Here is a 13420-nt window from a genome sequence, read left to right on the forward strand (position 1 = left end):
AAAAACAGATTCGCTAAGGCAATACTTCCATCCCAGGTGGCCAAGGAGATGAAGGTCTTCCAGTGGGTCAGAAGAAACGCACAACTGCTGCAAAAACTTAATTTCAGGTGCTTGTTGAGACAGCAAGTCAAATGCCACCAACCTATGTCTTGGCCAGTGGGTGGACAGCTTGTCCACGATCCTCCTTGGAACATGCAGTGAGCAGAATGGGAGACTTGAGGCTTCTCTTGCTTATTGAAAAGAAAATGCATGTGTGTAAGGCAAGCCACCTGCCTTTCCTATCCCACTTGGTGTTACAAGGCTCAAAAATTAGAGCAATCTACTTGAAAGAATAAAGAAAGAAAACTCATATAATTCAGTCACTTACCATGTGCAAAACCCTGTTCTAAATGTCTAGTGCTTTATGTAATTTACCCCCCATACCCTCTGAGGACAGAACTACGACTGAAACTCTGATTTTACAGGTGACAACCAGAAGCTCAGAGAGGTAAAGTAACTTGCCCAAGGTCACACAGCTGGCAGATAACTGAGCCAGAAGCCCTGTGCTCTTCTGGGCCACAAATCTCCACTCTCTGGACCCATAAGGTGTCACTTTCACTACTGCAAGGAATGATGACCTTTCTTCCTAGCCCGAGGCAACCATAAGCTAACTTAAGGAAAGCCCAGGGGATTCTTCCAAACGGAGGGCCTCCCTGATGAGCTCAAAGAGGACACAGGTTTTGAGTCAGCCCCACTTTTTACCAGCACAACTACTGCCAGCACCACCTTTACCCTTCATAGGCCCCAGGTCCTTCGCTTCTGAACATAAAAGATCTTGGCTAAAAATAAATCTGCCAGTAGCTCCAGCCAGGGCCTCTGTGGTCACTTAAAAATTGAAAGAATCCAGGCCCTCTCATCTTTTTTTTTTTTCTCTTTTGTAACAAAGATAAATGATAAATGGAGGGGATATGAACTAGGACAGGGGACAGGGAAGGGATCGCAGGCTGAGGCATGTCCTAAACTTCTGCGGTCAAGGCCAGGCCTCTCTGCACAATGGAGTTATTTAAAAACAAAAATAAACAGTCATTATTCTAATAAAGGAAAACCCAAGTTAGGAGACATGATGTTTCAACTCAAACAAAGCTACACGTCCCCCACTTTTTTTCAAGTTCAACTGAAAAGACCTGCCTTTGGGGTGCCAATTGCCCAGACTGCCTGACCAGGATTTCCAAGCTCTTCAGTAGCCGCACCCCAGATATTCCGGGGCCAGCAGGTGCACCCCAGTTCTGACCCACACAGGAGCAATGAGCTCCCCCCGCCCCCTCCCCGACACTCCCTAGAAGCAAGGAATGGAGTTGGGGGCTCCAGGACAAGGTTAGAACGGGGTCTTCCCCTCCCTTCCTGAGTGGACAGCTTCTGGGCTCCGCGTGACACCTGGTCCCCGAAGCTGGCGCCAGCGAGGCTCCAGGAGCTCACAGCCAAGTGGCCTCCTGGGCGGTGGGGAGATGGGAGCGGCGCCCCACTAGCCCCGCCCTCGCCTCCATCGCTGGACAATTGGTTGATTGGAGCTGACAAGACCCCCTGGCCTGCACTACAACGCAGGGCTGACATCTGCTTCCCCTGGGTTTCCTTCTCTGGGGTGAAGGTTCTCTAAGGCTCCCAGGAACCAGGGGCACAGCAGGAGTTTCCCATTCGCAGGTTTCCCGGCTGGCCCCCTCCCCTGGGGTCGAGGTGGCACCGCGGGGCATTGATCCCAGTGCCAGTAAACACAGCGGCGCTCTCTCCAGATAAGCGAACCTCCTCTTCCCCTCCTCCCACAAGGGGTTCAGGGCACCTAAACGCCTTCCCGGGTCACTGAGAAGCCTCCTTCTGCACACCCTGCCGGCGGGGGCATCGGCCTGGGGGCGCGCTGAGTGCATGCTTGCAGCCGGCCAGGGAGACTAATCAAAGTGCGCAGGCAGGCTCCTGCTGCTCCCGGCACCTAGGACTCGCTCCCAGGAGGACGGACGAGGTAGCCTGAATGCTTCGGAGGGGCGCTCTGGGGCGAGGAAGGACGCGCTTCTGGAAGCGACGCACGAGGGGGCTCAGGGTCTCGGCTCCCTGGGGGCGGGGGAGGGACACGCCTCGAGATCTTTCCACACACCCTTAAAAAGTTCCCGTCCAGAGCGCCCAGACTGGCGCTAGGAGGAGGCCAGTTATCGGGGACCTAGCGCTTCCCTCCGTGGGACCCTCTGGACCATGTCAGGGTTGGGTGCAGAGGCGATGACTCTGCCTGGACTTACCTAGAACTCCCGGCGAGCCCGGCTGCGGTCGCGTTCTCGGCCCCAGACCCCCGAATTCCCGTGCGCTCTCTGCACCCCCAGCCACACTCACCATAAGCTGGAGGCGGCGGAAGGGGGTGCTGGCTTCTCACGCACTGTCCGCAACTTCGCGGGCAGGTCAGCCCCGCCCTGGCGCGCCTGCCTGGGCGCGGCGAGGGTCCGGACAGGCGGGGACCCTGGCGGCCACTGGGTGGGGGTCTGGAGCGCAAGGACTCTCAATCCCCGGCGCGCGGTCCGCTCCTGCTCTCTCTGCCTGGGCAAGAGGCTCGGAGTTCTCCTGCTCCGGACGCCGGGGCGGGGCCCGCGGCTGGCTGTCCCCTCCAGATGCGGGGTGTTCGGCTCGGCTCACTCCTTCCTTCTTCAGCCCCGGAGGCGCGCGCGTGGGTCCAGCCAGTGCCGCCGCCTCTGCTGTTCCCGGGGCTGGCAGAGCGCCCCCGCCCCACCGCGGGTGCTGCTGAGGGGCTGGGGCGAAGGGGGAGGGATTCCCCTCCGCGAGTTCGGGTTTCCCCACCCGACGCGGCCTCTGGGCTCCGTGCTCCGTCCGCCGTCCGCCGCCCGCCACCCGCTGCGCTGCTTGGAGAACCACTTCAGGGCAGCCCAGCCAGTCCCACCGGCTCCGGCTGGAGGAGGCGGAGGCAGCGCGGCTCGCACGGGGACTGGAAAGGAGGTGACCTTCAAACCCTGCGCTCGGGAGACCGGGAAGGGGGCTGGGGTGTTCGAGGGAGCGATGGGTGCACCCAGACGGCCAGCAAGAGCGCTTGCAGGCGGGCGGGAGAGAATAGAGAGGAAATCTTCCAACAAAAATATAGATTAGAAAATAAACAAAGGAGAGCGGGAGAGAGCGCGAGAAAATATGTGCATGTGTGTGTGTGCGTGTGTGTCTGTGTGTGAGCGCGCGACAAGCAGCGAGCAGCCCCGGCTGCGGAGCCAAAAATAATCCGGTGCGCGAGGGAGCGCCCCCTCCCCCTTCCCCTCGCCAGCGCCGCCGCCGCCGCCGCCGCGGTCACGCGTGCAGCCCTGGATTCCAGCGGGCGGCGGCGGACACGCGACCCGGTGCCTTGGTCTCCTGGCCTAAAGGGGAAAGAGGGTGAAAGTTGGATGCTGGGTCAATGAGCCCAGGACTTTCACCTGCGCCCGTCCTCGTCCTGGTGGTCCCCAGGTGGGCTCACTCATTGAGCACTAGCGCCCTCCTCCCGACCCCAGTCAAAGTAGACGAATCCTCCCGAGAGACGCTAAATGGAGGCAGCTTCTTGCCCCAGTCCATTTCTTCTCTGAGGAAGTTTTTTGGCAAGTCTTCAAATCTCGCGGCCAGGCAGAGATTGAGCCCTATCCAAGATGCAAAAAGTTATTCAGGCTGCGATGCGATGCAGGGCTGGGGTGGATGTGGCTGGCCTGGGACGCCTCACCCCTCACAGCTGGGCTTCTCCTGTCCTGCCCCCTTCCTGGCCACCTACTCCTGCAGTGGACGCTGAAGGGGTCTAGGGATTGCCCTCCTAGCCGATGCCTTACAGCCAGAAGCCCACGACGGCTTAATACACACTAGCACTTAATAAGCATTTACTTTCCACCAGATGCTGTTTTAAGCACTTTACACAGAGTCTTTTCAACAACTGGAAGTAGATACTGGAGGTTTATCCATTCCACAGATGCTTAGAGAGATTAAGGCAATATTTCTCCCTTTCTGGGTCCCACTCTGGACTTGAGTGAGAAACTCTGCTCTTTCCCCCACCTTTTCCTTTCCCTCCCTCCCTTTCTTCTTCCCTTCCTCCCTTTCTTCCTTCCTTCTTTCCTCCCTTCCTCCCTTCCTTCCTTCCTTCCTTCCTTCCTTCCTTCCTTCCTTCCTTCCTTCCTTCCTTCCTTCCTCCCTCCCTCCCTTCCTCTTTTTTCCACAACTATTCCAGGGGATTTTGTTGTACAATAAAGTCAGTCTGAGGTTCAGTGAGTTGTAATTTGTTCAAGGTCACATAGCTGGCAAGGAACCAGGATTCCCCAGGCAGTCTACCTAATTTTATGTGGCACCACCCTGCCTTCTGAAGGGCAGATGGGATTGGACAAGGCCAGATTCCAGCCTTGAGCACTTGATCTGAGGCTCCTGTTCATTTTCCCGTCCTGTGATGTGATTGCGTTTGCACTTACACCATGGATCCTTTTCTAAGAAATGCTGTAAGCTTTCCAAAAGAGGGGGACCATGTGATGTGCATTCCTTTGTACAAGATGTACGTGTATTTCCTAGCGCCCATTAAGGAGCAGATTCATTAGGGGTTCCTCTTGCAATCCTATCGGGCTGGGGTTTCTTTCAACCTCAGAATAAAAGAAAGGGAACTTCTGCCTATAATTGGATTACTTTTTAAAGCATGCAATATTTGATCACCATTTGAAAAAGTAAGTTTGCAAAACCCAAAAAGACATCTTTATCATTGGCCCCAGCGATTTTGCAATTTGGGTTGGTTTTTACCATACGTTTCCTTAGGACTCTCTTTGATAATAATATATTTGTATGTAAGCAAGTTTTTTTTCTTTATACTTGTCTCATCCTTCAGTGATAGCAAAATGAAACCATAAATCGGGGTTGGTAACATCATAATCATTTCCCCCAGAAACTGTTTACAATGGGAAAACCACCGAATTTAAATGTAATTGTCTAGCCGTGCAGGGAGATGAGATGGGTTGTAAAAGAGGTATTCTCAATTTAAAAGCAAATTATCAATAATGAGAGAAGAAATAAATGGCAGTTAATGGGAAATTCTGTTGAAATATAATGTTTTGTGCAAATTCACCAACAGGAATTGTTTCTCTATTCTCCTACATTTTTTATTCCAGAAAGGAACAAATGAATGCAATCATTCAAGGCAGTAACATCAGCTGTTGTTTCATTAAAATGGGTAATTGCTGGGCCCTTTGATTATTTTTTAATACATATATATATATATTACCATTGGAAATGAAATAAAACATATTCAGCTGTCTGAAAATCAAGGTCAGCTTGAGTCTGCTCTGATTTATTCATTGTAGAGTAGAAATAGGCTTAGATAGATTAGTGATGAGTGTCAGGCATGACTCACTGGTACCTGTATTGCTACATGGCTTAAGAAACTTAATATGAGTGTGGGAGGCATCCATTACAATTTAAAACAAAATTAGAGTAAAGATCAATATGGCATGCCATTATGCTATTCATTTAGAAAGTATTGGTTTCTTTCTCACAATGACCTTTCACATTCCAAGTATAGTTTTTCCTGTCATTTCTCCATGTTGAGCCACTGGAAAGTAAATGACAGGTGCTGAAGTTGACAGCTCCCAAGACAACCCAGGGCCAAGAATCGCCCTGCTACGATTAGAAAGAACCTGGAGACTTTGGCTCCTCCTACTGGACACGAAAAATACTTCCCAATTTGTGATCTAAGCAAATGTCAAAAATGGCATCTTCCATAAAGCTGGTTTAAAAAGAACAAGGACTTTGTAGCCTCCTGCTTGGCTGAGAGTGTAAATTTCATCATCTTACTTTCAAACTTAGGATCTTCCCATAGCTCTTCATTATCCCCCAGGATAAGGTCTAAAGTTGTCCATGTGGTTTACCAGCTCCTGGCTTTTTTTCTTTTCTTTTGAGACGGAGTCTCACTCTGTCACCCAGGCTGGACTGCAGTGGTGCTGTCTTGGCTCGCTGCAAGCTCCGCCTCCCGGGTTCACGCCATTCTCCTGCCTCAGCCTCCCGAGTAGCTGGGACCACAGGCGCACGCCACCACACCCGGCTAATTTTTTTTTTTTTTTTTTTTTTTCTTTTTCATATTTTTAGTAGAGATGGGGTTTCACCGTGTTCGCCAGGATGGTCTCTATCTCCTGACCTCGTGATCCGCCCGTCTCGGCCTCCCAAAGTGCTGGGATTACAGACTTGAGCCACCGCACCCGGCCACTCCTGGCACTTTTTAAGTTGACTCTGTGACCCAGGAGGGCTATTCTCTTGATGTATCCAACCTTTTGTATATGTTGTTCATCCAGCCAGGAAATACTCTTACATACGCTCTTTTCCTGGATAGCTTCTGTTTAGTTTTTAGATCTCCATTTCACTATCACTTTCTCCCTGCCAATCCTTCATCTCCCTACCCAGCCCCCCATACACACAGATAAAGTCTTCTTGTGAACTCCTCTAACACCTCCATTTACCTCTACCCTGTCATCTGTCTCCGCTTACCGTAAATGTTGTTCTCTTCTATTACACCAAAAGGTCTTGATGTCAAAGATTTCTTCCCTGATGCACAGCACCAGCCACATAATAAGCTCAGTAAATGTCTGGCGAACCTTCCTTCTCTGCACTGCAGTAGATTGCTGTCTAAATGGGCTGACCACTTTGGAATGAATTGAGAAGTCCACCTGCTCATCCATTTATGTAGTCCTTTCTTGTTTCAGTCATCAAACATGCATCCTTCTTGAGGCTAGTCCCCCATGGAAACCGTTTAGTATATAACCTAGACTCCGTTTCTGCACTCAAGAAGCTTGTAGTCCAATAGCACATGCTAACACATAAATAAGTGATTGCACCTGTCTTGAAAGATTTGGCCAATACTGAATAGGAGCCTATAGCCAGATATGGCAGAAGGGCAGAAGGTCAGGCAAAGCATTCTAGAGAATGTCATGTCTACACAGAGAAAATAAGTAGGAATTCCCCAGAGAGTTGGGTGATGGACATTCCTGAAGGAGAATACAGCTTATGAAAGTGCCTGAAGCAAAACAGCATAGCTCCTTCTAGGAACAGCAAATCAGTTCAATATAAATAGAGTCATGTTGAAATCAAGGGGCTGGACAGTGGTGGAAGAGCCAAGACAGTAGGAGTTGGAACTAAAGATGTGGGCTAGGGAAGGCTCAAAGCAGACTCTGAAATGACTTGTAAGGCGTATTTGCTTTACCACAGGCAGTGGAGAGTGACTAGTTAGCTTTTCAAGATGCACCATTACCATAATGATTTCCAGTGCCGATCCTCTGGCCTTCACTCTGCCTTCACTGAGGTTTCAATGACCATTTTCTCCATTATTATCTTATCTTTGTTTAAGAACTTTTCCAGAAAGTGTAAACATCCAGTGAATTCCAGAGATTTGTAGATTACTCCACAGTACTCTAGGATTTTTAGGAGATTGTTGGTGATATATCATACAGAATAGGAAAAGGATGAAAAAAGCAAGCTAAAAAATCTAATATCTAAAAATCTAAGAAGGCAAGTGGTAGTGGTTCTTCTTGTACCTGTAATCCCATCAGTCTGGGAGGCTGAAGTGGGCAGACTGCCTGAGCCTAGGAGTTAGAGACCAGCCTGGGAAACACAGTGAAACCCCATCTCTACAAGAAATTTAAAATATTAGCCAGGTGTGGTGGTGTGCACCTGTAGTCTCAGCTACATGGGAGGCTGAGGTGGGGGGATTGAGGCTACAGTAAGCTGCAACCACACCACTGCACTCCAACCTGGGTAACAGATTGAGACTTGGTCTCAGAAAAAAAAAAAAAATCAAGTAGCCAAGCATCCTTTTATTCTTCCTCTCAAGTATACCTTTCAATAGCAGTCACAGAAGAGTTCATATGTTACTCAAATGTATTCATAAATGACTCTGGGTTCAATAAAATGTTTTGTGCAATTTAAATATTATGTAAGACCTACTTTGCCCTCAAGTTCTCAGTCTTCAGGCTTACCTGAAGGCTTCCTCACAGTCTGAGTCAACTAATGAACTAATTAAAACAGTCTGAGGACCACAGGGGACTGGATTGCACCTTATATTCTCTGTTCCCCCCTCAGTCCTTGGGCACATGGCAGACACTCAATATATAGTTATTGATTGCTTGAACTAACTCACCATCTATCATGTAGGTCAGGGTTTTGATATTAACCAAGGCATTTAATACTGAGAATGAGCTATCCAGTGTCCAGAGATGAGCTCTCTTTGTTCTGAAAAGACACCAACTTTCACACTCTGTTTCAAAGTGTCTTTGAAATAGTAAACATGATAGTTTTTCCTCTTCTACTTGGGCTCATTCCTTTTCATCTCCTGCCTACATCCCCTTAATAAGATGGAGAAAATAGTAATGGTAACAAAAATAGCACCTTAAGCTATGGTCATGGTGATAACAAAAACAGTTATAAAAGTAACAAGCATGTGATATTTACTATGTAATCTCTTTGATTGTATATCTCATTTAGTCCTCACAGTGTAACTCTAGGTGAAAGTAGTAGTATGATTTCCTTTTTAAATAGATGAGCAAACCAAAGCTTAAAAGGAGGAGGAAATTCAGTGTCTTGCCCAACCTCACAGAGCTGGCTAGTGGTTACAGTGGGACTCAAAACTTAAGTCTGTTTTGTGTCAGAGCTGGGTTTATGAGACATAAATCATGATGCAGCTTGTCTTTCTGTTTACTAGGACTCATCTCCATGTAGCCGGGCTTAGAATCATGTCAATGATTCATGATCATGAGACAGGAGATTCTTAATCAATTGGTCTTAGAATAACAAAAATACAAAAGAAGGTTCAGTAATCTGTGGCACCAAATGGGAGCCTGCCTATATAAAGAACACTTTGGAAACAAATATTTTGAGTGTCATCAGATTCAAGTAAAAATTCCTGATTTCTTGGCCAATAATAAGTAGAAACTAAGCTGTGTCTTTGATTTAGGGCAGGCTAGTTTATATGCTATTTAGTATATCCTTATGAAACATACTATCATTCATCTTTTAGAAATAAGAGAATGGAGCTGATGAGTAGGACAGCTTACGTTCATATCCCATATCTACTACTTAATAACAATGTGAACTAAACAAGATGTTTAAGAAACACCACTATTCACTTTCCTGCACATAAAATGGGGACAATGACAACAACGATGATGACTATGATGATGATGATATAATTAACATATTAATAGTTACTATCAATACAGTGGGCAGTAGAGATTCCCATCTCCAAATATGGTAACTATTCTCCTTGTAAGTGATTACTTCAGGAACTGTCATAGGTTCCAAGTCACCTGATCTAAGAGAATATTGTTATTACTTTTTAGAAAACATTTCCTTTATCCAAGTGAAGGCCACAGGAAAATATATTTTTTCTTTACCTCCCGATGTTTTCTCATGGGATTGTGACCTATGGACCCTCCGCAGGTACCTTGCCACCAGCCTGAGGACAAACTAATACTGAAGATGGCAGGGCAGGGAAGAATAAAGGACCAGTAAGATCCAGAAAATTGTGAAGCTGCTACATCAGCTGGCTTTCAAAACTACCATATCGCTGCATTCCCTGTTCCATGAGATGACACATCCCCTTTTTGCATTAGCTTGTTGAAGATGACATATTGCCTATAGCAGGGTTTTTCAAACTTAGCACTACTGACATTTTGAGCCAGATGACCCTTTGCTGTGGAGGGGCTCCCTGGGCACTGTGGGATGTTTAGCTGTAGTCTTGGCTTCTGCCCATTAGGTGCCAGTACTCCTTCCAAATGTGTACAGATATTTCCATGTGCTCCCCAAGGGGCAAAATCTCCCCCAGGTGGGAATCACTGGTCGAAAGCATCCTTACCAATATGGTGATAGTAATGGTGGTAACAAAACTACTAATAGTAACATATAAATAGCAATGAGCATATATTCAGCCTTACTATGCACTAGGCACTAGGTCTATACCTCCATTCAGATTCTCATTGAGTCCTCACAACAACACTATAAACCAGATTACCATCCTCGTTCTACAGATGAGGTCTAGAGAGATGAAGACATTTGCTCACAGTCGCCAAGCTAGTAAGCAATTAATTTACGATCCAAATCCAGCTCAGTGATGATTCTTCTCACCCAGCACTGTCGGGAGAATTAAATGACAGAATCCATGAGAAATTTCTCACCGTTGTGCCTGGCACACGGTAACCACTCTGTGGAAGTGAGTGGTGACTTCCTCTGAACAGCCAAACAACGGGGTCATCTTGAAGAAATGCAAGATGGTGTGGGCGATGCCACCTTACGAATGCTGTAGTTCACTCCTCTCAGGCTTCATATTGGGCTGAGTGTTCCAGCCAACACTACATTACCTCAAACTAACAAAGATGACAAGATCACCACTGTCCATGGTAATCAGAACTGATCACAACCTCCTTTTCTCTAACTTGGAGAGTAAGTGCAAGTCCTGAGTGTGGGTGGTCATTGGCAAAAAGTGGTCACCAGCTTTGCTCACTCACTAATGGATGGTAAATTGGGAGACACATGCAAGCTTCATACTGCTGCTGGGTGGAACAGTAAGAAGTCATTACATGTCCATTTAGGACTTGTGCAGACGAGGGAAAATAAAAATATTTTTGAGAACATACTCTATGCCAAGCCTGAGACATGACCTTTAACTACAGAGAAGCCTACAAGGCAGTTGTAGTGCTATTCCCATTTTACAGATAAGGAAAACTGAGGCTCAGAGGAAAACAAGTAAATTTTCAAACCTTACAAACTTAAGCTCAAGACTTTGGTTTTAAATCTTAACAGTCTGATATCCCCAGAACCTCTGTTTATGTATAGGGGATCAAAGGCCAATTAAAAAAACACTCTGTAAATTTTCTAAAGTTCCACTAAAAATCATTTTGTAAGGACAAAGGCTGCTTTAAATAGCTCCATCTAAAGTCAACCACGAAGGTTAAAAATGAGACTTATCAAGGGGGAAAAAAAGTTGCGAGTCAATGAGGTGTAAATAGTTAATGAATTTATAATCAGAACACACGTAGTTTTGCCTTAATGTACTAACACCTCAGGGGGGAAAATGTTCCCTGTATTAGCAGCACAGAGTATTGACAATCGATTTCCTTCAAATGCACTTAACTTTATTTTAAGTCCTAGTCTTTTTATTACAAATGGATAAGTAAAGATATTTAAGCCATTTAGGATGAAATATGCAACCTTATAAAGAAGAGTATGCATTTGCAGTGGTTACTGGTGGGTTATAGATGCTCCAAGCAGTAAAATATCTGTAAATTATGGTCAAAGTGTGCATTACTCTGCTTCCACTTGTACATTTATTATTTCTATTTATTCCTTATGCTTCGATTAAGACACACGAACCACTAAAGAAAAAAAATCACAATCCCTGGGAATATCTTTAAGGACTATAGAGTAGATAATATGAGGGCAATATAAATAAATGGCTAAAACTTAGGATTCTGGAAGCTGAACATAAACATCTAATGGATACTGTTTGGGCATTTAGTCAAAAGTGAACTCCCTTCCATGAAGCATGTTTCCATCCACTTCAGCCTTCTCTGATAGGGTTCTTCTATACCATTGCTTTAGCGGTGGCTCAACAAGCTCTGCTCATTAATCAGCAGATGCTCTTTTTGCTTCCTCCAGAAGCCGACCATGAGACAAGTATTTGAATGTAAGTATTGAACTGGGAAAGTGAATCCAGGAAATGGCCCAATGGTCAGGAGTGGGGAAGTAAATGGAGAACAGACAGAAGCCAAGAAAAAGTGTGTCATCAAGCAAGTTACCACTGTGGGTACCTGGAAATTATTCCCAATAAAGAATTCTTAGAGGTGGTATAGAACATACTCCCCAGAGTTATCACCCAACCCTTGCCGCCGGGGCAAGGGAGCTGGAATATACATTCACCGGTTTCCATCACTCATTGGTGAGGGTTGGTTATCCTGGGGAGGGGAGGTGTTAATCCCATACCACTTCCAGCCTTCCTTGGGCATGGGTTGAGCAGAATTTAGCAACCAAAGAGAGTTGTCAGATGCTGGGATTTGGAAGTCCAGCCTGCATGCATGTTCATGGAAAATACCTGGGGACAGGAGGTGTGGGGGCAACACAGCACTCTCAGTATTCTCAATGTCCCCAGGAAGAAAGAAGGGAAACTGTTAGCTTTACAGCAGCAGCCATGTACCTGATAGGAAAGAAAAACCCCAGTATCTCTCCTCACCTATGGAGCTCCACTGACGGAATGTCAAAATGTCCCGTGGCTGGGCAACTGCAGCGTGTGTAAGAACCATCTGTAATGCTTAACAAAATCCAGATCCCGGGCTTCACGCTGGAGATTCTGATTCAGGAAGTACAGGATGAGAACAGAAATCTGAATTTTCAAATCCCCCTACACACACACACACACACACACACACACACACACACACACACGCTGCCCCATGTCATAGATATTCCAAATACCTGATAAGGAATATCAGTGCGTTTTGTACAACAACAGAGTAACTGTGGATACGGTTGGAGGTGGGGGGAGGAGGGACTTAACGTGATTGTAAGATCTGAGGGCTTTGTGCATGGATATTTCCCTTCTCTTTGAAAACATGATTGCTTGCTGGGCTCTCAGACTCTCAGAAAGGAGGTAATTGTTAGCAGGGCTCTTTCTGAAGCACTGATTATGCACCATGAATATATTAAAATCTACAGGTATTTTGCAGGGAACCCATAGGAACACTCAGGAAGTGCCATTTCTAAGTCCCTGGAGCCACAACTAGGACTAAGAAACAGTGATGTCATGTCTTAGGAAGAATAAACAAATTAGGCATCAGAAATTCTTGTCCCAGACTGGCAACGGGAGGCAGTCAAGCCCTGTGGAACCGGCTTCTTTGCATCACAGCCCTACTTGACTCACAGGTGTGAGAGCAAAGTGCAACCAGGTGAAAATGAGTTGGCAGTTTTAGGTGGTAGACAAATGGGATGAGGTACCATCATGGCTTTTTGGTAGGTCTTTTTTAGAGAGCATGAAATGGCAGTCATCCTGGACCTAGAATCACTGTTGAAGAATGTTGTGAACCTGACGTTTGCACAAGACGCTCTTTTACAATGGACAAGATGGAGAAGGAAAAAAAAAGAAAAGTAAAAGACAAACCATATGCCTTATGATAGCAGGTAGAATTTTCTTGCATCCCTCTCTATTTTTAGTCGAAAAGGCATTTCACAGATGTCAGCAGTCATTAATAGACCAATAAAAGAAGGGGTAGCCAACTTGAGAGGCTGTCAATGAGAAGGCCATCCGTCTATTTGATTCCTCTACCTCTTCCTGCTTTGATTCGTCTCTGTGTTCGAAAGCTCTAAGACGAGTTTGCTTGCCATTATTCCGTAAGGCAATTAAGCAACTTGGCAATAAAAGCAACCACATTTTTCCTGG

General features: G+C 46.4%; 1 protein-coding gene and 1 pseudogene across 8 annotated transcripts in view; both read right to left on the reverse strand.

Annotated features, from left to right (window-relative positions):
• Positions 1 to 13420, reverse strand: part of RBFOX1 (RNA binding fox-1 homolog 1) — a 2487135-nt gene that overhangs the window by 1693135 nt on the left and 780580 nt on the right. For 3 of the 7 annotated variants that reach the window (XM_050774302.1, XM_050774306.1, XM_050774303.1), the window contains exon 1: positions 2353 to 3268. The exons of the other annotated variants lie outside the window; for them this stretch is intronic. In XM_050774302.1, the coding sequence (XP_050630259.1) occupies positions 2353 to 2355 (3 nt within the window). In that variant the 5' untranslated portion in view covers positions 2356 to 3268. Of the gene's footprint in view, positions 1 to 2352; positions 3269 to 13420 lie in introns of those variants that run through there. 7 annotated transcript variants of the gene reach the window in all.
• LOC126944763 (uncharacterized) overlaps positions 1 to 13420 on the reverse strand; it is a 465255-nt pseudogene that overhangs the window by 363211 nt on the left and 88624 nt on the right. The window lies entirely within an intron of this gene.

The sequence above is a fragment of the Macaca thibetana genome, chromosome 20 (genome assembly GCF_024542745.1).
Source record: "Macaca thibetana thibetana isolate TM-01 chromosome 20, ASM2454274v1, whole genome shotgun sequence".
Lineage (NCBI taxonomy): Eukaryota > Metazoa > Chordata > Mammalia > Primates > Cercopithecidae > Macaca > Macaca thibetana.